Source organism: Lithobates pipiens, unplaced genomic scaffold (genome assembly GCF_037356315.1).
Source record: "Lithobates pipiens isolate NorthernLeopardFrog02 unplaced genomic scaffold, aLitPip1_a1.2 Scaffold_6, whole genome shotgun sequence".
Taxonomy (NCBI): Eukaryota; Metazoa; Chordata; class Amphibia; order Anura; family Ranidae; genus Lithobates; species Lithobates pipiens.
In genome coordinates this window covers 8,361,056-8,387,339 of record NW_027507881.1, presented here as the reverse complement: position 1 = coordinate 8,387,339, position 26,284 = coordinate 8,361,056, and the positions used below count along the sequence as shown (strand labels likewise).

The window sequence follows — 26,284 nt, the reverse complement described above, 5'->3', positions numbered from 1 at the left end:
ATGCTAGTTACCTGGCTGTCAGGTTCAGTCTTATTGCTTCAATATTTTGCGCTCCCTACCTGGAACAAGCATACAAATAAGGATGTCTGCCTTCATCGATATGCATTCTTGTTCCAAGTGAGTGACTCAAACCTTACTGAATCCCAAATGGTCAGTGTAGGATCCAGCCAGATTGCAATGGGACTGGAAGGGGCAGCTCCAATGAGTTCCTCACAGTAACCTTTGTTGGGTATTAGAGCTGCGCGATTAATTGTTAAAGAGTCGTTATCGCAATTTTTTTTCCCTGTTGTGATCTTGACAAAGTATTTCCCCGATTCTTTCTATGCAGAGAACTCTCTCTGCTCTGGAAAAAAAAAAAAAAACTGGGCAGTCTGCCGAGAATCACAACATTCTTTATCAGTGGAACTTAAAGCGGGAGTCCGCCGGGAGTTCCGCCGTTTTTTTTTTTTTTTTTTTTTTTTTAAAGCCAGCAGCTACAAATACTGCAGCTGCTGACTTTTAAAATAGTGAAGAAGAAGAAACTGCGCTACGGAATAAGAATGATATTGGTCGGAAGCAGCAATTCAAATGTACACCAAAAATACACTGAACAAAAAAAGAAAAGAAAGAGAACTGCGCTAACCTCAAATGCCCAAAGTGAATGGGGTATGTGTATGTGCCAAACCCACGATATGAGTCTTAGTGTCTTATTGTCTCTAAGACCACCTCAAAAATATAATGCATACTATTATATGTACAAATAAATAAAATTAAATACAAAAATGGGACACAAATACGTGTCAATAATGTGAATTACCCAAACGCAATACAGATTGTGTAAATCTCTGTGCATATACCCCTAAAGTGAAAAATTATTATTTTGTTTCCAATTTTTTTACATGAAATTAATTGTCAAAAAATATATATTCTCTGAGACACTCTATATAATGTCCATATAGTTGTGAACCAAAATATTATAAAATGTCCATATGGTACATAACACCGGTGAAGAAAAACTTCATGTAAGAGCTGAATTAGAAGTGCACAAATTAGAAATCTTCTCCAGAAATATAATGTGCTTTTCCCATTACCGAATAAATGAATTGGCTCCTTACCAGATCCAAGCGACCCCCCGTTACAGAGGGTCACCACAGGCAAAAACAATCAAAGGATGTCCGGGTGACGGTTCCCCCTCAGGCGATCCCGAATCCCTCACGCAATAGGGCTGTGGCTGTTGCTCCAAATGTCACTCCCAATTCAACGTAGTATCACATAGGGAAAAACATAGGCTCCAGATAGTGTAAAACCAATGATTTTAATTTGCCAAAAACGAACGTATACACTTACATAAAAGACTTTAAAAACAGGTTCAAAACAGGGGCGTGCACCGGCCGGACACACGCCAACGCAGAGACCAACCCGTCCTTCCTGGTCTGAAAAGAACGAACACGACTGGGGTGACGTCGACACGTTCGCACCGCCCTACGCGTTTCGTAATAATTTACGTCGTCCAGGGGCACGGGCGGCGTGCGACGTCACCCCTTTTATAACCAACAACATAACCAAGCCTCGCTTTGGGTCAGCGGCCATCTTAGATGTCACATAAGCGTTAGAAGTCAATGACCATGGGCCAAGCCTCACTCTCGATCCACGAACGTCATGTGTGTATATATATTCCCAACGAACGTCCTATAATTATGGACCAAGCCTCGTTCCCAAACGAACGTCATATGGTTATGAACCAAGTCTCACTTCCAGATGATGGCCATATTGGAAGAGAGACATAGCAAGTTACTCTTATTTTTCCTGTGTACAAAGACAAGGCAGAGTATAGGTCCCAAATAGGGCATAAACCAAAATAAAATATAAAAATAAAATGAATACAATAAAATAATAATCGAATAAGAATAAAAAATAAGAATAATAAGACTAAGAATAAAATGGGGTGAAGTATCCCAAATTAGTGTAAAGATACACCAAAAAAATTGTATTTCTTGGTGCATTCGCATGTCCATCAAATTCAGTTGAGAGATAGAGCAACATAAACATGTATTTCCAATTCCTTACTACCCCACATATGCCTCAGAGATTAGCCTTGGGCATCCCAAACAAATGTTGAGGAATACAACTAAAAGTGAATCCCCGCATCTAGAGGGCCGCCTAACCCAAAGCTAGGCCTACCAACCAATAGAGGCCAAAGAGAGTGGAGAAAAACAAGAATATATTCTACAATAACATGTACCAAAAAAACAACAGAATAGAAACACAGTAAAATAGAATTTTACAATAACTGGTACAGAAACTGCAATAAACATACATTGCATCAGAAAAGGTCCCCTCAAGAGTTATTAATAAAGGCATTTACATCAGTGTCCACATTGAGGCCAAACGGAGCATATGTCTTTAATTTGTGGATCCAGGCCATTTCGAGCTTGGATATTTCCCTAACCAAGGACCCACCCCTCCAGTGGGGCCTATATTTGTCTAAACCGACAAATAGGGTACCTGATGGATCTCTCTTATGTGTTTGGTCATTGCCATTTGCCTGGACACAGGGTGTTTGTCAAACCCACGTCTAATGTTGCCTATGTGTTCATTCAGCCTGACGCGAAGTGCCCTCTTGGTCCGCCCTATATATTGGAGGCCACAAGGGCACTGTAAAAGGTAAACCACAGCCTCCGAGGAGCAAGTAATGAAAGACTCTATTTCATATGTTCTAGTAGTGCTTGAGGATACAATACTAGAAATCTTAGAGCCCCTATATGAGTTCAAGGTGCATACCTGACAGTTTTTACACTTGTAATAACCAATTAGATTTTGAAAAAAACATCTATTGGCCCTAGGTGGGTCTTGTATGCTAGGGGCAATCTTGCTCCCCAATGAAGAGGCCCCTTTAAAAATTATTTGTGGTTTATCAGGTAAGACTGTATTCAAAACCTGGTCACTAGTGAGTAAGTGCCAATGTTTTTGAATCAAGTTTCTCACACCGCGATGTTGGACTGAGAAAGTCGTGACAAACGGTACACCACCCTGTATATTAGCCCTGATGTTTTGTCTATCTACCAATAATGAAGATCTATCTCTAGTGCGAGCAGTCTCCATTGTTGCATCGAGGGAAACGGGATCATATCCCTTTTCCAGAAATCTACCTGCCAAAATAGCTGCCTGTTCATCATACTTTACAATATCCGAACAGTTCCGTCTGAGGCGTAGAAATTGCCCCAGGGGAACAGCTTTTAGCCAAGGTTGAAAGTGGCAACTATCCGTAGGGATGTACGAGTTCCTATCGGTAGATTTAAAATATGTAGATGTAATAAACTCATCTCCAACCCTCCTAATGTTAAGATCAAGGAAATTGACCTCATCCTGACTGGCCTCGAAGCTTAATTTGATCCCTCTATTATTCTCATTTAAACTGGCCATAAACAACCGCAAATCTGTTTCTGTTCCATCCCAAAGGAGGAGGACATCATCGATATACCTTGCCCACAGGACTATCTCAGACCTCCTAGGGGCATCGATGACGTCCTCCTCCCATTTGGCCATGAACAGGTTGGCCAGGCTAGGGGCATATTTTGCCCCCATGGCCAAACCCCTGTCCTGGCGGTAAAATTGCTGGTCAAACCAGAAATAGTTGTGTCCGGCCGCATATTCCAAGAGTTCTATTAAGAAATCAATCTGGGGTGAGGGAAGGCCCGACCCCCTCTCCAAGAATAGTCTGACTGCCTCCACTCCTAAAGAGTGGGGGATGATGGTGTATAATGAATTAACGTCTGCCGTGACCAACCATAGACCTTCCCCAGGGGTGATACCAGACAAAAGATTAATTATGTGCTTAGTATCTTTAACATACGACGGGACCTGTTGGACCAAAGGTTGCAAATAATGGTCTATATATTTGCCCACCCGGGACGTCACCGAGTCAATACCACTGACAATAGGTCGCCCCGGGGGGCAAACTTGGTTCTTGTGTAGCTTCGGGAGGTAGTAGATAACAGGTGTACGGGGGGCACAAGGTATCAAAAAAAGTTTTTCCTTTTCATTTAAAATGCCCCTCCGATGGCCTCCTTCCACAATCCTACCCAGTTCCTTCTTGTACTTATCTACTGGGTCCCGATTAAGGACAGTGTATGTTTCACTATCCTCCAAAATGCGATACATCTCTTTCATGTAGTCGCATCGGTCTAGTACCACAATCCCCCCTCTTCTCTTTTTTTCTTTTTTTGTTCAGTGTATTTTTGGTGTACATTTGAATTGCTGCTTCCGACCAATATCATTCTTATTCCGTAGCGCAGTTTCTTCTTCTTTGCTTTTTTCTGTTTATTTTCCAATTATTAATTGCTGCTTCGGTTTTTTGGGTCACACCAACTTTTAGATCATGGATGTCTTTGAATTTCGGGCAAAAAGGGTTGTAGATACAACAGGGGTTTTTGACTCCTTCAGTGGTCTCCGATACGGGGGGTCTATTCTTGAGACTTAAGAATTTGACCACATCTGAGATCCATCTCCAATGGGACATTGCCTTCCTGGAAACTTATATTAGGGAGGCAATGGTCCCCAGGAGTTTGAGGTGGAATGTCAGTCCCCAACAAGGGGAGCCCGATTTAGAAGGCTGGTACAGATATTTTAATGAATCAGGGGTGAGTTTATTACGCTTTTTAGCTCAAAAAAAGAGCGAGAGAGTAGCCCGATTAGATATAGAGATTAAGGCCATTAGGGATTCCCTAATACCCCTCAGAGATAGTGAGGAGTACAAGGAATGTTCTAAGAACCTGCTGAAGGTGCTCGAAAAAGAAGAAAAGGATCAGAAAATTAAGAAAAAACGGAAATATAATAGGGATAAGGAGGATTACAACACTGGGATGGTGTTTTCTTGGCAGAGGAATTTAGATCTGGAAGAGGTGGTGGAGGTCCAGATGGACACATCACAGCAACTGAATTCAGTGGGAGCAATGGGAGGTAACTCCGCACAACTACCCCCGAATAACACCCAACTCAATCCCGGTACTAGTTATGGTTTTAGGAGACCTGTGAATAGTCAAAGGACTCCAAACCAGACTAGAAATCAATATGTGGGAGCTCCGCAACAGAGATTCCCCAAGAAAGGTCCTAAGCTGAGTGGGACGTATCCTCACCGAGCACCTTTCTCCCCGAGAACAGGACGATCTAGTCATTCGGGGACCTATGGGCCCCCAGATTGGATTCGGGGTCCCAATCAAGAGAATCTCCCTTATCAGAATAGAGATGATAGGAATTACAATTATAATGTTCCTATTCAAAATCGTTTTTTCCCCCTCTCTGACTCTGAGACCCCTAGGGGATCGGGCCGAGCAGGAGGGAATTGGGGGGTGGACCCTAGACGACATCCTAATCCCTATACCCAGGGGAGTCCTGGATATGGACAAGGATATCGACAGCCCGCCTATGAGGGAGGGTCCCACATTAGTGGGAATAATAGTCAACATTTTTTTCCCAGGGACAACAGAGGCCTAAAAAGGTCCGTCGAACAAAGAGAGGGGTTAGAGGGGGGAGGCGAGCCCAATCAACAAAAATGACAGAGGCCATAGGAACCGGGATCTTTAATCTAAGCAAACAGGAACTCACGGCTTCTGAAACCAAAATACTTGATAAGGGTTTGAAATTTGCTCCACCCAGATGTCTGAGCAAGTTCCAAACCTATATGGATGTACACAAGTTTGTCCGCAAATTGAATATAAAACGGTACATGATGGGTAACCCCATCAGAGAGAATACCACGAGAACAACGGAGTTTCAGCACTCCAACCTTTCAAATGCTTCCCTTTTTAATCCTCCAGGATCCCTTGCACCCAGTATCAAGGTATTTAGGGATGTGGTACTACGTGACCTGGAGGATATCAGGGTTAAGAAAGTCAAAATGCGTAGAGACTTGGAGATGGGTTTAGATGCTTTGTGTAATAATAAGTCCTTGGTCATCAGACCGGCCGATAAAGGGGGGGGGATTGTGGTACTAGACCGATGCGACTACATGAAAGAGATGTATCGCATTTTGGAGGATAGTGAAACATACACTGTCCTTAATCGGGACCCAGTAGATAAGTACAAGAAGGAACTGGGTAGGATTGTGGAAGGAGGCCATCGGAGGGGCATTTTAAATGAAAAGGAAAAACTTTTTTTGATACCTTGTGCCCCCCGTACACCTGTTATCTACTACCTCCCGAAGCTACACAAGAACCAAGTTTGCCCCCCGGGGCGACCTATTGTCAGTGGTATTGACTCGGTGACGTCCCGGGTGGGCAAATATATAGACCATTATTTGCAACCTTTGGTCCAACAGGTCCCGTCGTATGTTAAAGATACTAAGCACATAATTAATCTTTTGTCTGGTATCACCCCTGGGGAAGGTCTATGGTTGGTCACGGCAGACGTTAATTCATTATACACCATCATCCCCCACTCTTTAGGAGTGGAGGCAGTCAGACTATTCTTGGAGAGGGGGTCGGGCCTTCCCTCACCCCAGATTGATTTCTTAATAGAACTCTTGGAATATGCGGCCGGACACAACTATTTCTGGTTTGACCAGCAATTTTACCGCCAGGACAGGGGTTTGGCCATGGGGGCAAAATATGCCCCTAGCCTGGCCAACCTGTTCATGGCCAAATGGGAGGAGGATGTCATCGATGCCCCTAGGAGGTCTGAGATAGTCCTGTGGGCAAGGTATATCGATGATGTCCTCCTCCTTTGGGATGGAACAGAAACAGATTTGCGGTTGTTTATGGCCAGTTTAAATGAGAATAATAGAGGGATCAAATTAAGCTTCGAGGCCAGTCAGGATGAGGTCAATTTCCTTGATCTTAACATTAGGAGGGTTGGAGATGAGTTTATTACATCTACATATTTTAAATCTACCGATAGGAACTCGTACATCCCTACGGATAGTTGCCACTTTCAACCTTGGCTAAAAGCTGTTCCCCTGGGGCAATTTCTACGCCTCAGACGGAACTGTTCGGATATTGTAAAGTATGATGAACAGGCAGCTATTTTGGCAGGTCGATTTCTGGAAAAGGGATATGATCCTGTTTCCCTCGATGCAACAATGGAGACTGCTCGCACTAGAGATAGATCTTCATTATTGGTAGATAGACAAAACATCAGGGCTAATATACAGGGTGGTGTACCGTTTGTCACGACTTTCTCAGTCCAACATCGCGGTGTGAGAAACTTGATTCAAAAACATTGGCACTTACTCACTAGTGACCAGGTTTTGAATACAGTCTTACCTGATAAACCACAAATAATTTTTAAAGGGGCCTCTTCATTGGGGAGCAAGATTGCCCCTAGCATACAAGACCCACCTAGGGCCAATAGATGTTTTTTTCAAAATCTAATTGGTTATTACAAGTGTAAAAACTGTCAGGTATGCACCTTGAACTCATATAGGGGCTCTAAGATTTCTAGTATTGTATCCTCAAGCACTACTAGAACATATGAAATAGAGTCTTTCATTACTTGCTCCTCGGAGGCTGTGGTTTACCTTTTACAGTGCCCTTGTGGCCTCCAATATATAGGGCGGACCAAGAGGGCACTTCGCGTCAGGCTGAATGAACACATAGGCAACATTAGACGTGGGTTTGACAAACACCCTGTGTCCAGGCATTATGACCAAACACATAAGAGAGATCCATCAGGTACCCTATTTGTCGGTTTAGACAAATATAGGCCCCACTGGAGGGGTGGGTCCTTGGTTAGGGAAATATCCAAGCTCGAAATGGCCTGGATCCACAAATTAAAGACATATGCTCCGTTTGGCCTCAATGTGGACACTGATGTAAATGCCTTTATTAATAACTCTTGAGGGGACCTTTTCTGATGCAATGTATGTTTATTGCAGTTTCTGTACCAGTTATTGTAAAATTCTATTTTACTGTGTTTCTATTCTGTTGTTTTTTTGGTACATGTTATTGTAGAATATATTCTTGTTTTTCTCCACTCTCTTTGGCCTCTATTGGTTGGTAGGCCTAGCTTTGGGTTAGGCGGCCCTCTAGATGCGGGGATTCACTTTTAGTTGTATTCCTCAACATTTGTTTGGGATGCCCAAGGCTAATCTCTGAGGCATGTGTGGGGTAGTAAGGAATTGGAAATACATGTTTACGTTGCTCTATCTCTTAACTGAATTTGATGGACATGCGAATGCACCAAGAAATAAAAAATTTTTGGTGTATCTTTACACTAATTTGGGATACTTCACCCCATTTTATTCTTAGTCTTATTATTCTTATTTTTTATTCTTATTCGATTATTATTTTATTGTATTAATTTTATTTTTATATTTTATTTTGGTTTATGCCCTATTTGGGACCTATACTCTGCCTTGTCTTTGTACACAGGAAAAATAAGAGTAACTTGCTATGTCTCTCTTCCAATATGGCCATCATCTGGAAGTGAGACTTGGTTCATAACCATATGACGTTCGTTTGGGAACGAGGCTTGGTCCATAATTATAGGACGTTCGTTGGGAATATATATACACACATGACGTTCGTGGATCGAGAGTGAGGCTTGGCCCATGGTCATTGACTTCTAACGCTTATGTGACATCTAAGATGGCCGCTGACCCAAAGCGAGGCTTGGTTATGTTGTTGGTTATAAAAGGGGTGACGTCGCACGCCGCCCGTGCCCCTGGACGACGTAAATTATTACGAAACGCGTAGGGCGGTGCGAACGTGTCGACGTCACCCCAGTCGTGTTCGTTCTTTTCAGACCAGGAAGGACGGGTTGGTCTCTGCGTTGGCGTGTGTCCGGCCGGTGCACGCCTCTGTTTTGAACCTGTTTTTAAAGTCTTTTATGTAAGTGTATACGTTCGTTTTTGGCAAATTAAAATCATTGGTTTTACACTATCTGGAGCCTATGTTTTTCCCTATGTGATACTACGTTGAATTGGGAGTGACATTTGGAGCAACAGCCACAGCCCTATTGCGTGAGGGATTCGGGATCGCCTGAGGGGGAACCGTCACCCGGACATCCTTTGATTGTTTTTGCCTGTGGTGACCCTCTGTAACGGGGGGTCGCTTGGATCTGGTAAGGAGCCAATTCATTTATTCGGTAATGGGAAAAGCACATTATATTTCTGGAGAAGATTTCTAATTTGTGCACTTCTAATTCAGCTCTTACATGAAGTTTTTCTTCACCGGTGTTATGTACCATATGGACATTTTATAATATTTTGGTTCACAACTATATGGACATTATATAGAGTGTCTCAGAGAATATATATTTTTTGACAATTAATTTCATGTAAAAAAATTGGAAACAAAATAATAATTTTTCACTTTAGGGGTATATGCACAGAGATTTACACAATCTGTATTGCGTTTGGGTAATTCACATTATTGACACGTATTTGTGTCCCATTTTTGTATTTAATTTTATTTATTTGTACATATAATAGTATGCATTATATTTTTGAGGTGGTCTTAGAGACAATAAGACACTAAGACTCATATCGTGGGTTTGGCACATACACATACCCCATTCACTTTGGGCATTTGAGGTTAGCGCAGTTCTCTTTTTTTCTTTTTAAAATAGTGACACTTACCCGCCCAGCGCGCCCGCAATGTCGGCACCCGAAGCCGATCTCTCGATCGTCTCTCGAGTGCTGCCGCCGCCATCTTGGGTATGGGAATCAGGAATTGGAGCCTTTCGGCTTCATTTCCCAGTTATCCATTGCGCATGCGCGAGTCGCGCTGCGCAATGAGGATGGTCCCTGCTGTCTCTGGGATCCGTGTGTTTTCCAGCAGGCAGCGGGGGACTTTCGGAAAGGGGCGTAGATTCTGCGGAAAGGGGCGTAGATTCTGCGGAAAGGGGTGTACCTTCTGCAGAATCTACACCGGAAGTGGGTGCAGATACCTGTGCTATACAGGTACCTGCACCCCCCTCCCCCCTGAAAGGTGCCAATTGTGGTGCCGGAGGGGGGGAGGATTCCAATGAGCGGAAGGTCCACTTTAGGGTGGACCTCCGCTTTAAATCTACTGTACAAAATTAAAGGTCCAAATTTCTAAAGCAAGCAGTCAGTACTCAGGGCCGTTTTTAAGGCAGGGCAAAAGGGGCAGCTGCCCTGGGCCCTGTCATTGTTGTGGGGCCCAAAGAAGCGGCTTCATACTTGCCAACTATCCCAGTTTCAATTCTGTCATCCCTTGAGGTTTTAGTCCCATGCTGTGCCGTGATATCTCAGTGTGAAGTTCTGTTACTAATGCTGCCCAGCTCTGCCCTATTGTTGTGTACAGATGACTCACCTGCAGACCCTGTGTTTATATGTAAATACCAACATTGATATGTATATAGTGACGGCATTCATATGTATATTTAAGTATAAACATTGTGACAATTTGTACCTTTGGATCAAAGGAATAGACTTTGGTGTGAAAACGGGGGAAATTTAACCACTTAAACACTAAACATTTTCCTGACATTTGTTGGTTTCAAGTTAAAATCATTTTTTTCTTTTTTTGCTAGAAAGTTACTTAGAACCCCCAAACATTATATATATATATATATATATATATATATATATATATATATATATATATAAAATTTTAGTTTTTTTTTAGTAGAGACCCTAGAGAATAAAAAGGGTGGTTGTTGCAATATTTTATGTCACACTGTATTTGCGCAGAAGTCATTCAAATGCAATTTGGGAAAAAAATACACTTTAATTAATTAAAAAACTAACCAGACAGTAAAGTTAGCCAAATTGTTTTTGTATAATGTGAAAGATTTTATGCCGTGGGAATCGTGATCTTTTTATTCTAAGCAAAAATAAAATAAAATAAAATAAACGGGATTCTCATTTTGCCCAGAATCATACAGCTCTGTTGGGTATACTTCTTTTCTGGGGTACAGGAGTGTTTACTAGTGCTCCCCTATAACCCAAAAGTCAGCCGATAGCAAGCTATTGCCCGCTATCAGCTGATGGAGAAGAGCTGCTCCATGTTCGTGAAGAATTCCCGGCAATATTGTCGGGATCTACCTGGCTACTCAATTGACAGATTCGCCTCTCTTTCAGCATGCGACAGAGCCACCCCCACTGCCTCCCCATCCTGTCAAACTAGTCAGCGCTGGAGGAGTAGCGCGGGGGGTGCAGTAACTGAAAATGAACGTTCCATCACTGCCAGAAGACTGAGAACTGACTGCTTATCGGATATGTGATCTGTCAGCTCTCAGGCTTGGAGTTGGTGTGGGTCAGCTGCAGCATGCAGTTGAGCATTTACAGTCCCTGCATTTCTGTCAGATAAGGCACCACTTCCACCAGAAAATGTTTGCAATTACAAACGTTTAGTCCTTTTTAGGTTTATTTCTTTTGTTTGTATTGGTATGACACACAAAAAAAAGTGGAGCAAAAAAAACAAAACAAAAAAAAAACAAACATATCTGACATTCCACGCAAAACTCAAAAAATGGACTGGACAAAATTACTGCCACCTTCTCAAAATGGTAAGAAATAATTGCATTCCAAGTATGTGATGATCCTGTAATTTGTAATAAAAACTCACCTGCGTCAATTGACAGGTGCCGACAATATAGAAATCGCACCGGCAACTAGTTATAAAAGGTGAAAAATTGACTCAACCTTTCTGTTGTGCGTCTCTGTGTGCCACACTGAGCACAGAGAAGAGAAAGAGCAGCAAAGAATTATCTGAGGATTTCAGGAAAAAAATTGCAGAGAAGCATGGACAATCTCAAGGTTGCAAATCCATCTCCAGAGATCTTCATGTTCCTATGTCCACCACTGTGCCCAATATTGTTAAGAAGTTTACAGCCCGTGGCACTGTAGATAATCTCCCTGGACGTGGATGAAAGAGAAAAAAAAAAAATAGATCAAAGATTGCAACAAAGGATTGTTCGAATGGTGGACAAAGAACCTCAATCGACTGCCAAATTCAAGCTGACCTTCAGGTACCGGGTGCAACTGTGTGAGCTCACACTATACGTCACCATCTGAATGAAGAGGGACTCTATGGCAGGAGACCCAGGAGGACCCCACCGCTGACGCAGCAGCAGGGTTTCTCAACTCCAGTCCTCAAGGCGCCCCAACAGGTCACGTTTTCAGGCATTCCATTATTTTGCACAGGTGATTTGATCAGTTTCACGGCCTTAGTGATTACCCACAGGTGTTTCATCTGAGGGGAAATCCTGAAAACATGACCTGTTGGGGCGCCTTGAGGACTGGAGTTGAGAAACACTGCTGTAGACAAATGAAACAAAAAACGACAGCTTTTTGGTAAAGCCCATCATTCTACTGAAAAAAGATATGAGGCCTTTAACCACTTGCCGGCCGATGTCAGCACATATACGTCAGCAGAATGGTACGGCTGGGCAACGTAACATACCTGTACGTTACTTTGAATTTCCCGCCGTGCACGCGCCTGCCGCGAACTCCAAGACCGTGCCCGCAGACTCGATCGCCGCTGGAATACCCACGATCGTGTCACGGAGCAGAAGAACGGGGAGATGCAGATGTAAACAGCATCTCCCCGTTCTGCCTAGTGACAGTGTCACTGATCCTCTGCTCCCTGTCATCGGGAGCAGCAATCAGTGTCAAGTCGCTCACAGACCATCCCCCAGACCAGTGATGGCGAACCTTGGCACTCCAGATGTTTTGGAACTACATTTCCCATGATGCTCAACTGCACTGCAGAGTGCTTGAGCATCATGGGAAATGTAGTTCCAAAACATCAGGGGTGCCAAGGCTCGCCTTCACTGCCCTAGACAGTTAGAATCACTGCCCAGGAAACACCTAACCCCTCCCCGCCCCCTAGTGGTTAACTCTTTCACTGCCAGTGACATTTTTACAGTAACCAATGCAATTTTATAGCACTGATCGCTGTATTAATGCCAATGGTCCCAAAATGTGTCAAAATTGTCCAATGTGTCTGCAATAAAGTCGCACTCACGTGACAGAGATCACTGCTCCCTAGTGACATGACAGAGATCACTGCTCCCAGACATAGGGAGCAGTGATCGCTGTCATGTGAGTGGAAGAGCCCCCCCCCCCAGTTAGAATCACTCCCTAGGGCACACATAACCCCTTGATCGCCCTCTAGTGTTTAACCCCTTCCCTGCCAGTGTCATTTACACAGTAATCATTGCATTTTTATAGCATTGATCAGTGTATAACTGACAATGGTCCCAAAATAGTGTCAAAAGTGTCTGGCGTAATGTCGCAGTCACAATAAAAATCTCAGATTGCCGCCATTATTAATAAAAAAAAAAAAAAATAATAATTATAAAAATGCCATAAAACTATCCCCTATTTTGTAGACGCTATAACTTTTGCGCAAACCAATCAATATGCGCTTAATGCGATTTTCTTTAACAAAAATATGTAGAAGAATACATAATCGGCCTAAACTGAGGAAAAAATTATTTTTTTTTTAAATATACTTTTGGGGGATATTTATTATAGCAAAAAGTTAAAAATATTGTTTTTTGTTTTTTTGTTTAATTCACTTTTTTTGTTTATAGGGCAAAAAAATCAAAACCGCAGGGGTGATCAAATACCACCAAAAGAAATCTCTATTTGAGGAGAAAAAAAAAAAAAAAAAGGATGTCAATTTTGTTTTGGTGTAATGTCGCACGACAGCACAATTGTCAGTTAAAGCGACGCAGTGCGGAATCGCAAAAAGTGCTCTGGTCAGGAAGGGGGTAAAATCTTCCGGGGCTGAAGCGGTTAAAGTGAACATTTCCTGATAAAAATACGGAGTCTGCCATTGCCATCCTCCCTCTAGAAATGCTAACCCACTAACATTATTGCAAACCATATGTTAAACTTGGAGCATCGCTCCAAGCTGAAAAGAGGATTCTCTGAGGAGACAGGGTGCCGGCGCCTTACTATATTCATTCAGGAAGTAACATGTAATGGAGTGAAATAGATGCCGCTCTCCCAACCAGTCTGTGTAAGAGAGAGATAAGAAACGGCCTCAGTCTGCACTTCTCCGCAAACCATTTCTCCGATGCGTTTCACCTCTGTCACCAAGCCTCGGTGGGCAGGGCAAAATGTTTCAGTTGCATGGTTTGCGGAGAAGCTCAGGCAGAGTTCTCAATCTTACATGGGCTGGTTGGGAGGGTAATGTCCATTTCATTGCAAGTTACCACTGACTTTAGTATTTTCTCAGTCCCTGACCTGGTAAACGTATATACATAGCAAAAATCAGATGAAAGTCAGGTCCTTAGCAGCATGCTCGTTCCATGTCTGACTCAAAGTGATGAGGCCAGCATGATAGCCAGACAACTAACATTTGCATAATGAGAAGTCAGCAATGTTTCTATCAGAAAAGAATAACTTTTAGTACACGAGAGCAATCACCTGTACACACCATCATACTAAGCAGCTACATAGCAGCTCCGAGGAAGGGGGCATGACCCCTGAAACACGCTGGCTCTTATATCTGAGGATTTTGTGATGGGACCTACCGCCCAAGGCTGAAGCACATGAGTTATAAGGCTGTTGATCTTTTATTTTTAGGAGTATCCATTTGTCATTTGGTATTCAATTGTATGGTGGTTTTGAAAGGCAACATGGTCTAATGTCATATTTCTGGAGTTTCTCTGTCAATGTTACTGCGTTTATTGGTAACAGTGTTTTGGTATTATCCAGAGTTTGAATTGGATCCGTCATACCGGTAGATCCGTTACATATCTGTTTCCTGTTACCAAACATCAGCCATGCCGATACTTGCAGTTCCATGGCTTTAAAGGGTAAAGGTCTGACCTTCTTCCCTGGTTGATAACAGGTCTGGAATATAAAAAGCTGCACATTAAACTTTTGTAGCATATCAGGCCCCCATCAAGGCTGAACATTGCTTGGCTCCGGATCGTCTGATGCAAGCAAGCTTGAAAGGGATCATAGCTGACAAGATGATTGATGAATGTCCTGCTATAGAAGATCAAAAGGCATTGAAGAGTGAGCAGGATACATAGACATGGACAATGCTGCCCCTAGAGGCCAATACAACAAGACGGACAGTAATATAATCCCCATAAGTACTGTGATTCGTCAAAAGTCTAGATGGGAAGGCAATGGGGCTGGGTCTGGATGGTGTATGATTGAAGTATAAAAGGACTGAACGAGTCAGAGAGCCTTCTCCGTCTCTACCCTTATCGCTTTTGGCATGTGCCTGAGCCGCATGGCTCTCTCCACCATTTTGAGCCTCATGGCCATCTTTCTTTCTGCCATCTGACAGAACAAAAGCTTAGGGAAAGCATTGTGATAAGTATCTTTGATATTCTTGTATTATATGTTCTGGTGTTAGGCTTTGTAATATCTTTCTTTAGTATTCTCATGTTAGCGTTTTGCCATTTTCTTGGGAAATAAATAACACTTTGTTTTATTAAGCAGTGTGCTTGGTTTCATAGCTACCCTTGTATTTTTGTACTATCAGCAGTAACATGATCCGAGTTTTAATAGACTAGCTAACTATAGGAATAGACAAGGTAATAGAGAGGTGCAATAGAGGGAATCTGTAACCCCCTTGAATAATATTTATTGTACCTATTACTTCAGGTGGTAATGCATGAGGAGTTGCGTTCTCCTGTGTATTTTTTGCAGCTGATTTGAGATTTCCTGATCTGTGGAGGGCTGCACCTGAAGGCATTGCACACCTTATTACTGTCTTCCGGAGCACCGTGGACGAGGGCTGGGGTGTTTATTTGCTAAGCAGCCTACATGATAAAACTTGGGGTTTAAAAAAAAAAAAAAAAAAAAAGAATATTTACTGTACAAGTAAAAATGAAGAGAACAGTCCAATTCCAAAAGACGTTTAATAAAATAAAAGCAACATAACAAAAAAGGTCACATGGTAACAACCATGAACAGATCACATCACCAGTAAACCAACCATAATTACTGTTTTTCGCAGTAGACACAAGCGGTTCCTGGCAGTGCCTAAGCAATTGTAAACCAAATAGGGATTTGCAGCAGACTCACAAACTGCTCACCTCTGCCTTATAGAGCATCTGCTAAGTCAATGTACAGTACACACGTGCTGGGGGTGAGCAGACAAATTTCCTCTGATGTAGTTCTTCAATAAGCTGCTACTGGAAATCTGCTCACCCCCCCCCCCGGTCTAAAATGGAATAAATAAAAAAAAGACCGGTGCAAAGAAAATTAGAGTGAGGCCTCGCTGACATGGGTGTACTTGTGTACGAGGGCCATGTTTACCTGCAAGGAGATGCACAGGTGTTCCATACATCAGCCTGCAGGCAGTCCCATTCATGTCCATCGGGAAGTAGCGGCTGCATGGACACAGCCGCTGGTTCCAATTTGACATCAGTGGTTGGTGTGGGTGTCCCAAAACTCACACTGTCTGCATTTCGGGACACACACACACACACGGTTGTCAAATTAGGAGCAACTGACGTGTCTGTGTAGCTGATGGATCCCTACAGACATCAATGGGACTACCTGCATGCCGATGCATAAACACCTGTGCATCCCATGAGGGAAAATGCGGCGCACATATACACCTAAAGCTGAATTACAGGAATTAAGCAACTTTTCAAAAAGTGCAGCAACGCTGAGCAAAGTCCAATTAGGTATCACCTCCGGGACTTATCGCTTTTACTTGCGTGCGACTTGATATGTGGTTTATTGCAGTCCCGGTGCACACACTCTGGTTGCGAGAGGAGAAACGTACACACACCGAAGCTATGCCCATTTACAGAAGCCTTTGTATTTGGTGAATGAGTTCACATAATACAAAGGTTTCAGCGAATGGGCTGGAGGAGGGAAGAGGCGGCCACAGCAGTTCCAGCAACTGCTGCTCTTGAAGGAACGGAGACCACACAGTGAGCAGCTTTGGAAGTTATCTTCCTGGAACACAATAAATCTGACAGATGTGAATACTAGAGATAAGTCTACGAGGCTGCAGACTAAAAGTGGAACTTTCGGCTAGGAATTTAAATTTGTGGACAGGCAGGATTGTTAATGAAGAAGAGACAGGCTTTGTCTCTTCTGCTTTAACCACTTGACCTCGGGAAGATTTACCCTCCTTCCTGACCAGAGCATGTTTTCATTTTGTGCACTGCATTACTTTAAATGATGATTGCGCGGTCATGCAACGCTGTACCCAAATGAAATGGATATCGTTTTCTCGCACAAATAGAGCTCTGTCTTGTCGTCCTCCTCGCCGATCAGCGGGCGATGACGGTCATTCATGGGCCATCACCCACTGATCATCTTGTGCTGTGACTAATCACAGCACAGCCGCTACATGTATGTTCTGGATCATGCAACTAGTATGTGATCCAGTGCAGAAGAGCTGCTTTGCTGCAGTATTTCTATGTGAGGTGGACGGCAAGCGGTTAAAGCGGGAGTTCCGCCGTTTTGTTTTTTTTAAAAGCCAGCAGCTACAAATACTGCAGCTGCTGACTTTTAAAATAGTGACACTTACCCGCCCAGCGCGCCTGCGATGTCGGCACCCGAAGCCGATCTCTCGGGTGCTGTCGCCGCCATCTTGGGTATGGGAATCAGGAAGTGGAGCCTTTCGGCTTCATTTTCCGGTTCCCTACTGCGCATGCGCGAGTCACGCTGCGCAATAAGGATGGCCCCCGCTGTCTCTGGGATCCGTGTGTTTCCCAGCAGGCAGCGGGGGACTTTCGGAAAGGGACGTAGATTCTGCGGAAAGGGGCGTACCTTCTGCAGAATCTACGCCGGAAGTGGGTGCAGATACCTGTTCTGTACAGCAGGTATCTGCACCCCCCTCCCCTCTGAAAGGTGCCAATTGTGGCGCCGGAGGGGGGGGGGAGGATTCCAATGAGCGGAAGGTCCACTTTAGGGTGGACCTCCGCTTTAAATCTACTGTACAAAATGAAAGGTCCAAATTTCTAAAGCAAGCAGTCAGTACTCAGAGCCGTTTTTAAGGCAGGGCAAAAGGGGCAGCTGCCCTGGGCCCTGTCATTGTTGTGGGGCCCAAAGAAGCGGCTTCATACTTGCCAACTATCCCAGTTTCAATTCTGTCATCCCTTGAGGTTTTAGTCCCATGCTGTGCCGTGATATCTCAGTGTGAAGTTCTGTTACTAATGCTGCCCAGCTCTGCCCTATTGTTGTGTACAGATGACTCACCTGCAGACCCTGTGTTTATATGTAAATACCAACATTGATATGTATATAGTGACGGCATTCATATGTAAATAGAGGCAGACCGGCAGGGATCATTTGTAAATAGGGGCGATATTCATATGTATATCATGCCCCCCTGAGGTCATATCCACCATCACCTATACTGAATCCTGCCTACTGGGGAGGTGAAGGGGCATGCTTGAAAGTCTGCACTGTACTGCCACTGAGCCCAGGAATCCTAGGTTACCTAGGAGTTTAGTGTTTATTAATGGGCCCCCTCATCTCCCCAGTCCACAGTGTGCAGGCAGTGAGGATATGATGTGCTATAACCTTTAGAAATGAATCAATGAGCAGTAATGATGTACAGTAATCTCTAGCAACCAATCAACAAGCATAAATAGCAACCAGCCAGTGAGCGGTAATGATACACTGCAACCTCTGGCAACCAAAACGCAATCGCTGCCTGATCTGATTCAGTAAACTGATTTTAAGTCTTGCTGCTTTTTATTCTCAAAGCAGGTGGAGAGCGAAACTGCATATGGGGGGGGGGGGGGGGGGGTCCAATCAATATTAAAGACGGCCCTGTCAGTACCAAAACAGACTCATGAATTAATCAAGTGAAATGGTATAATAATGTGCCAATAAAGGTCAGGTGTATAAAAAGTTTGTAAAGAAATGACTAAGCTTCACTTCCCAGTTGATGCCTTCTAAGAGGAAACGAGTTGGATTGGAGCTAGCTACGTGACATCAGCATACGCGGAACATTCTACAGGATGTCCGCACCTGCTTTTAAACACACTGCCCGATTCTAACATCTTTTTTTTATTTTTATTAACAGTTTTATCAACACACATGTACCAACCCCCCCCCCCCACCCCCTTAATCCCCTGTGCACCGATTCTAACATCTTTGATGTAAGTGCAATTTTTCATTCTATTAACCACTTGCGGACCACCCGCCATCGTACGTCAGCTGTTTGCTGCCATAATAACGGTATCCCACTTCAGACAGCTGCCATAACCCTGGTATCCTCTTCAACGATGGACGGTTCTTTTTCAGATAAAAGGTGGTCTCCGCAACGGATTTGCAGCAAAATCACTTTTATCTGGGGCACCCCTCCTGCCGTGTTCCGGTTGCGTCCTTTCGTGTGGTGAGGGAAAGATGTCCCATGCTTGGCTCCATACCATTGGATGACGGAAGCGACATCAAACGTCACTTCCACACAATGGTCTTATTTTTTAAATTTTTTTATTTCATTAAGTGTAACTGTCTTTTTGACCCCAGATCTCACATTAACCACCTCCCACCCGGCCACTGCACATATACGGCTGGGTGTGCGCTTCCTCCTGAGTGGACGTTCAGGAACGTCCATCAGAAGGAGGGGGATCGTGCCCGCGCAGCGGCGCGATCCCGATGTGCTCGTGTCACCCAGACACGGCGCATTTCCGATCGGCAGGAGGGCTCTGCGATTGGCCCTCCTGATCACATGATGGCTGTGTCCAATCACAGCCATCATGTAACGAAAATAGAGAGCCAGTTGCTAGGCGATTGACTTTCCTCTCCTCATGCGGAAGTTGTCATTGAGGAGAGGAGAGCGGATAGAGTATGAGCTGTTTTTTTTTTACAGCTTTTACACACTGATCACTGGCCCAGTGCCCCCACACAATGTCCCCAAAACACTGTCACCACACCTGTCCCGCACATATGTAAAAGTCAAATCATATGTCCCAGTGATCATCTGCGCACATCAGTCCGTGATCACACAAACCAATTATACACTTAAAAGGGATTTTTTTTTTTTTTTTTTTTTACCAAAGACATGTAGCAGAATACATTTTGGCTTAAATGTATGACAAAATTTGATTTTTTGGATTTCCTTTAAAATAGAAAGTATTGCTTTTTTTCAAAATTTCAGCTTTTTTGCTTATATCGTAAAAAATAAAAAACTGAGTCGTGAATAACCATCACCAGAAGAAAGCTCTATTTGTGTGATAAAAATGTCATGAAAATTGGCCTGGGGAGGAAGGGGGCGAAAGTGCCCGGTATTGAAGTGGTTAAAGAGGTCCTGTCATGCTTTTTTTCTACTACAAGGGATGTTTACATTCATTGTAATAGGAATAAAAGTGACTCCAAATTTTTTTTTTTTTTTTTAAAGACAGTGTAAAAAAAAAAAAGTAAAATAATAATATAAAAAAATGAATGCACCCTGTCCTGCTGAGCTTGCGCGCAGAAGCGAACGCATACGCAAGCTGCGCCCACATATGAAAACAGTGTTCACACCACACATGTGAGGTATCGCCACAATCATTAGAGCAAGAGCAATAATAGCCCTAGACCTCCTCTATAAAAACTCAAAACTGTTAACCTGTAGACATTTTTAAACTTCGCCTATGGATATTTTTAAGGGTCAAAGTTTGTCGCCGTTCCAAAAGTGGGAGTAATTCTGAAGTGCGGTTGGGTATCAATTTACTCGGCGTAACATTATCTTTCACAATATTTTTTAAAAAATGGGCTAACTTTACTGTTGTCTAATTTAAAAAAAAAAGTGTATTTTTCCCAAAAAAATTGCGCTTGTAAGACTGCTGTGCAAATATGGTGTGACTAAGTATTGCAACGACTGCCATTTTATTCTCTAGGGTGTCTTAAAAATAAAAAAATAAATAAATAAAAATGTCAAAAAAATGTTTGGGGGTTCCAAGTCATTTTCTAGCAAAAAAAATAAATAAAAAATGTTAACTTGTAAAATACCAAGTCTGAAAAATAGGCCTGGTCCTTGACCAGTTAAACTAATTTTTAAACGTTCATGCACTATGAGCCTCTTCCATGTGATGCGAGATACAACAGGTAGGAGAAATACAGGCCTGAACCTATTTTCTGAAATTGGCTGAATTCCTGCCTTCATAGCCGTTTCATCCACACATGCAGATGATCTCTTGGCGAGACCATTACATCTGGTAAGCGGCCACTTTCATGCACCTTAGCACAGCGGTGATGCACTATTATTGTGGAGCTTTGGACTTGCACCACAGACCCCTGTGTTGGAACTGAATGGGGGGAAGTTGGAACTACTTTTCTTCCATGCAAATATATGAACTGTGGAGCTTAGTCATTTCTTTACGAACTTTTTGTAGACTTGACCTTTATTGGCACATTATTACCATTTTACTTGATTAATTCACGAGTCTGTTTCAGTTCGGACTGATTGCTTTAGAAATTTGGACATTTCTTTTTGTACATGATACATTGTTGTCACATCCAATTGGGGACACCACTATAAATTATTAACAGCGAATCTTATTTACTTTTACATATTTTTCTCACTATTCAATGTTTTTTTTTTTTATTTCAGCAGTTTTTGATGTTTTAGGCTTAGCGCGCATTTGTATTTTTTTTTTGGTTAAATCTACCTAACTGCCTGTCTGCCCTTGTAGAGTGAGTTGTGTACGCACAGTCTGACTGAACTCCCATGCATGTGCGGGAGTGACGTAAATTCCCAACATGACCAATGAAAGTGTTCAGCAAGCGAAACCCAGAAGTTGGCCGCCCCAAAGACGTCACCGGCTAGGCATGGGAGCTCGGGGGCGTGGTGGCGAGTATAGTCTGACGGGAGTCACTTTGAGCAGGGGGCTTGTGGAACCCAGCTTACCTTGGAGAGCATTGGAATCTCCTTATTCAGCTCCCCCGGCCCCTCCTATGTGTAAGTTACCCTGTGTCTATTAGGGGCACAGAGTGATCGAGAACCCCAGTCTGACCTGCACTAATCACACTCACTGTACAACCACACTGGAATATTGTCTCATATACTGTTGTAGACACTTTACTAGATCGTTTGAGTTGTGGCTGTATCCCATTGGTCTATTGTGTCAGTCTGCCTAGGGAGAAAAGTATTATGGGATATATATGTGTATTAGCTGTGAGAAAGGAGGGGGGGGGGGATTCCTCCAACAGCTCTCCCTGTTGATAAGACAGTCTACTGATGAGAAGTCTGAATACACCTGTGTGTCTCTTGCTGCCCCGCTCTATTCCATTATGCAAAGAAGGGGAAATTGTCCCCTGAGTGTATATCTGTGTGCCTTTGTTCAAAAACAGTTCATGTTCCAGCTTTGCAGCCAAACGAGTCCTGCCTAGTTCATGGTTGTAATATGTGGCTCTAATATCTATATTCAGACTGGAGGAAGCAGTATATAACGGAAGCACTCAAGCGGAGGGTGGGAAGAGATTCTGTGACATTCCACTTTAACTCATGGTATACCTGCTGTTTATACAAAAGCAGCTTAAGTCCTGGAATTCAGCTTTAAGTACACCAGTGTGAACGAGGCCAAAGAAAAAAAAAAAAGAAGAAGAACGATCGTCAATGAGATTTTATGCTTAAAAGATAAAACCTGACAAGTTGCCCTGTATAACAGCTGCACCTTCACTCCAGTTTTCTTGGTACCGGTTCATCTTCAGCACTGCATCATAAGCTTTTAACCATTGATTCCTAAAATAGAAGTGTCGGACCAATGGGAATTAACCTCCGACCATAAAAATAAAAGGGAATTCTATCATAAAATCCATCTCTTCTCAGTAAATTTTTTTTTTTTTAAATATTACAAAATCTACAGAATATACACAACTGGATAGTACCATCAGGCTTGAGCTAATAAAGAGATGAAATATACGGGAACAATGTCTGGAGTAAAGTCTTATTCCAGTGTGAGGGAATGTCAGTAAAGAGCAGTTTGGCTACAGTATATAGCAGTGAAATACTGTATATGGTCCAATAACTGTGTAAACCCCGATCAGAGCTCAATGGGACTTTATTGCACGGACAGCCTGTGTTTTCCATCTATACAACCGCTATTACAGTACAGTATTTATAGTGCAAAGCAAAGACCTAATATTAACCTGTAGCATCATCACTGGGAATGTAATAGCATTGGTTTAAGTGCACTAGGATTAAATACATCATATTCCTTAACAGCAATAATAATTATGTAAACAGCAAGCCAACCTGAGGGTTTTGGGGTTATATGATATATAATGAAAAACAGTCAGGTCATCTGTTATGGCCGCCCCTTCCCTACCTTCAACCCATTCACTGAAGCCTTTGTATTATGTGAACTCATTCACAAAATACAAAGGCTTCTGTGAATGGGCAGCAGAGGGGAAGTTTTAGCCACAGACAAGCAAATAGGTTCCAGTTAAAGTAACAATTCTCCCTATATAAACGTACCTGTACCCCAGCCAAATACTCTAAATTACAGTACATACCGGCTTTTCCAGTTAGTGGTCACATAACTTCAGCTGGCTCTGCATTCATTTAAAGCAGAACTAAACCCTCCTATACTTTTCAACCAAGGAAGCTGCCATCTTAGCCCCCATTTTACCTGCAACTGCCATGGTGCTACACATGTGATCAGTTAGGATCTCAGTCATTTGATGGTTTGACAGTTTGGTTGAGAAGACCAGCAAAAATGTGACATTCCTGGAATGTAACCTGTTTTTTTTTTTTTTAACCATTTTAAATGCATGGGTTTAGTTCTGCTTTAAATAGAATTGATTTCACATTTGTGTTCCAGGCTCATCATACATTACAGTGAAATTCCAGTAAAAAAATAAATAAAAAAAAATCGAAATTTCCCCTTCATTTACTTGGTAAATAAACATTGAGTGTATGCAGTTTTTGGGTTGCTAAACGTCCGATTAGAAACAAGCATCTAATGTAGACAATCAGCAATCCTCCTCTCTGTGACCGACAACGCTTGCCCAATGTGCCCGCTCATAGACACTTCCTAGTAGCGTTATCCAGCCCCGCCCATGTCATATCACTCTCCGGCCACAGAGCATCTGGCGCATATCACATTTGCGGAAGCAACGGCGTTAGCTCTCACTGTACACGCCTACTGGCTGCCATTTGGGGGACTGCGCTTACGTGATGTGGAGTAAACAGTCTCAAAAAGGTAGAAAAATTTGGATTTTTTTTTTGTATTTTGGGGCAAATCAATCACTTTTTTACTACAACAGGGATTGCTTGGGACGGTTAAGGAGGGTTTTCAACCACTTTAAATGTCATGGTTCTTTTCACATTATACAAATTGCTTAAATTTGTACACGGGAGAATAAAGAACGAGTCTGCTTTCTAGTACCGCGAAGCCGTGGGACATATCCCAAAGATAAAATGTGGAGGACGAGGAAGCAATATGGAGGATGAGACATCTATAAATGCTCTAGCCTTATTAGCTCCAGAGGGGGGTTCTCCTCTATCACAGCTAAAGCTTCTGCATCGTTTAAACCTATATGGAATTAGTGTATTTATTGCTGATCCAGAAATAGAGATGAAGTGTCAAATATTGAAAATTATATATATATATATATATATATATATATATATATATATATATATATATATATATTTATATTTATATATATATATATTTATTTGAAAAAAATAAAAAAACACCATGGGAGGCAACTCAAAGCGGCTGCTGAACCACAAATCCCACGATCTGCTGCCAGCTTCTGGATGTTGCCAGGAACTTAATCGATTAGGGGCTGAAATGTTTTAAAAAAAAAACGTGCCAAGGAGGCAAAAAATAAATTAGGAGATGACAGATTAAAAAGGAGCCCCACCAATGGGGGCATTGTAACATACCGCTTTATAAAACATTTCTTCACTCTGTACCTTTCCAGAAAATAAAATTAAAATTATGACTTACTAGGCATTTGAAACCCTATTTTACGCGAAGATTCTTTATAACATTAAATATAAATATTCTGTGTAAACTACAACACTCGGAATGATGTGGATCTCTCTCTCTTCCTCCTTTTTTTTTTATAAAGGACCTGAACTTCAAGCATAAGAGAAGGCTACCCTGCTTTTCTTCCATAACCCGATTCTCACGCAGGCCCATTCGCTAGAGTGAAAATCTTCCGTATTGCTTGTTCACAATGCTGGATCTCATCGGACACGCGGGGGGTGTCGAGATCTGCCGCATGTTAGCTATGAAAACGATGGGAGAGGACCAGAAGACGCTCAGAGGAATGGCTGCCCGAAGATTCTCCTGCATTCTGTGACGCCTGTGCTGGGGGGACGGTCGCAGATCTGGGTGCATTTCACTTGTTCGGGGCTCAGTCGGTCATAAGCGGCTTTGTATTCCCGGTCAAACACATCTGGAAGAGAGCAGTGAGAATATATATTATTATGTAACCACTTGAGGACCAGGCCTTTTCTGGCACTTTTTGTTTACAAGTTTAGATCAGTATTTTTTGCTAGAAAATTACTTATAATCCCCCAAACATTTTATACGGTGGGGATGGAAAGTATTCAGACCCCCTTCAATTTTTCACTCTTTGTTATATTGCAGCCATTTGCTAAAATCATTTAAGTTCATTTTTTTTCCTCATTAATGTACACTCAGCACCCCATATTGACAGAAAAACACAGAATTGTCGACATTTTTGTAGATTTATTAAAAAAGAAAAACCTGAAATATCACATGGTCCTAAGTATTCAGACCCTTAACTCAGTGTTTAGTAGAAGCCCCCTTTTGATCTAATACAGCCACAAGTCTTTTTGAGAAAGATGCAACAAGTTTTTCACACCTGGATTTGGGGATCCTCGGCCATTCCTCCTTGCAGATCCTCTCCAGTTCTGTCGGGTTGGATGGTAAACGTTGGTGGACGGCCATTTTTAGGTCTCTCCAGAGATGCTCAATTGGGTTTAAGTCAGGGCTCTGGCTGGGCCATTCAAGAACAGTCACGGAGTTGTTGTGAAGCCACTCCTTCGTGATTTTAGCAGTGTGCTTAGGGTCATTGTCTTGTTGGAAGGTAAACCTCCGGCCTAGTCTGGAGGTCCTGAGCACTCTGGAGAAGGACCTCATCCAGGATATCCCTGTACTTGGCCGCATTCATCTTTCCCTCGATTGTAACCGGTCATCCTGTCCCTGCAGCTGAAAAACACCCCCACACCATGATGCTGCCACCACCATGCTTCACTGTTGGGACTGTATTGGACAGGCGATGAGCAGTGCCTGGTTTTCTCCACACATACGGCTTAGAATTAAGGCCAAAAAGTTCTATCTTGGTCTCATCAGACCAGAGAATCTTATTTCTCACCATCTTGGAGTCCTTCAGGTGTTTTTTTTTTTTTGTAGCAAACTCCACGAGGGCTTTCATGTGTCTTGCACTGAGGAGAGGCTTCAGTCAGGCCACTCTGCCATAAAGCTCCAA

At 42.8% G+C, this 26,284-nt stretch overlaps 1 protein-coding gene across 8 annotated transcripts in view; it reads right to left on the bottom strand.

Annotated features, from left to right (window-relative positions):
- Positions 1–24,486: 24,486 nt before the first annotated feature.
- Positions 24,487–26,284, bottom strand: part of LOC143958214 (C-myc promoter-binding protein-like) — a 250,429-nt gene continuing 248,631 nt past the window's right edge. For 7 of the 8 annotated variants that reach the window (XM_077467695.1, XM_077467696.1, XM_077467700.1 and 4 more), the window contains one exon: positions 24,488–25,225. In XM_077467695.1, coding sequence (XP_077323821.1) covers positions 25,089–25,225 — 137 coding nt within the window. In that variant the 3' untranslated portion in view covers positions 24,488–25,088. Of the gene's footprint in view, positions 25,226–26,284 lie in introns of all 8 variants that reach the window. The other variant, XM_077467701.1, reaches the window with a different exon arrangement.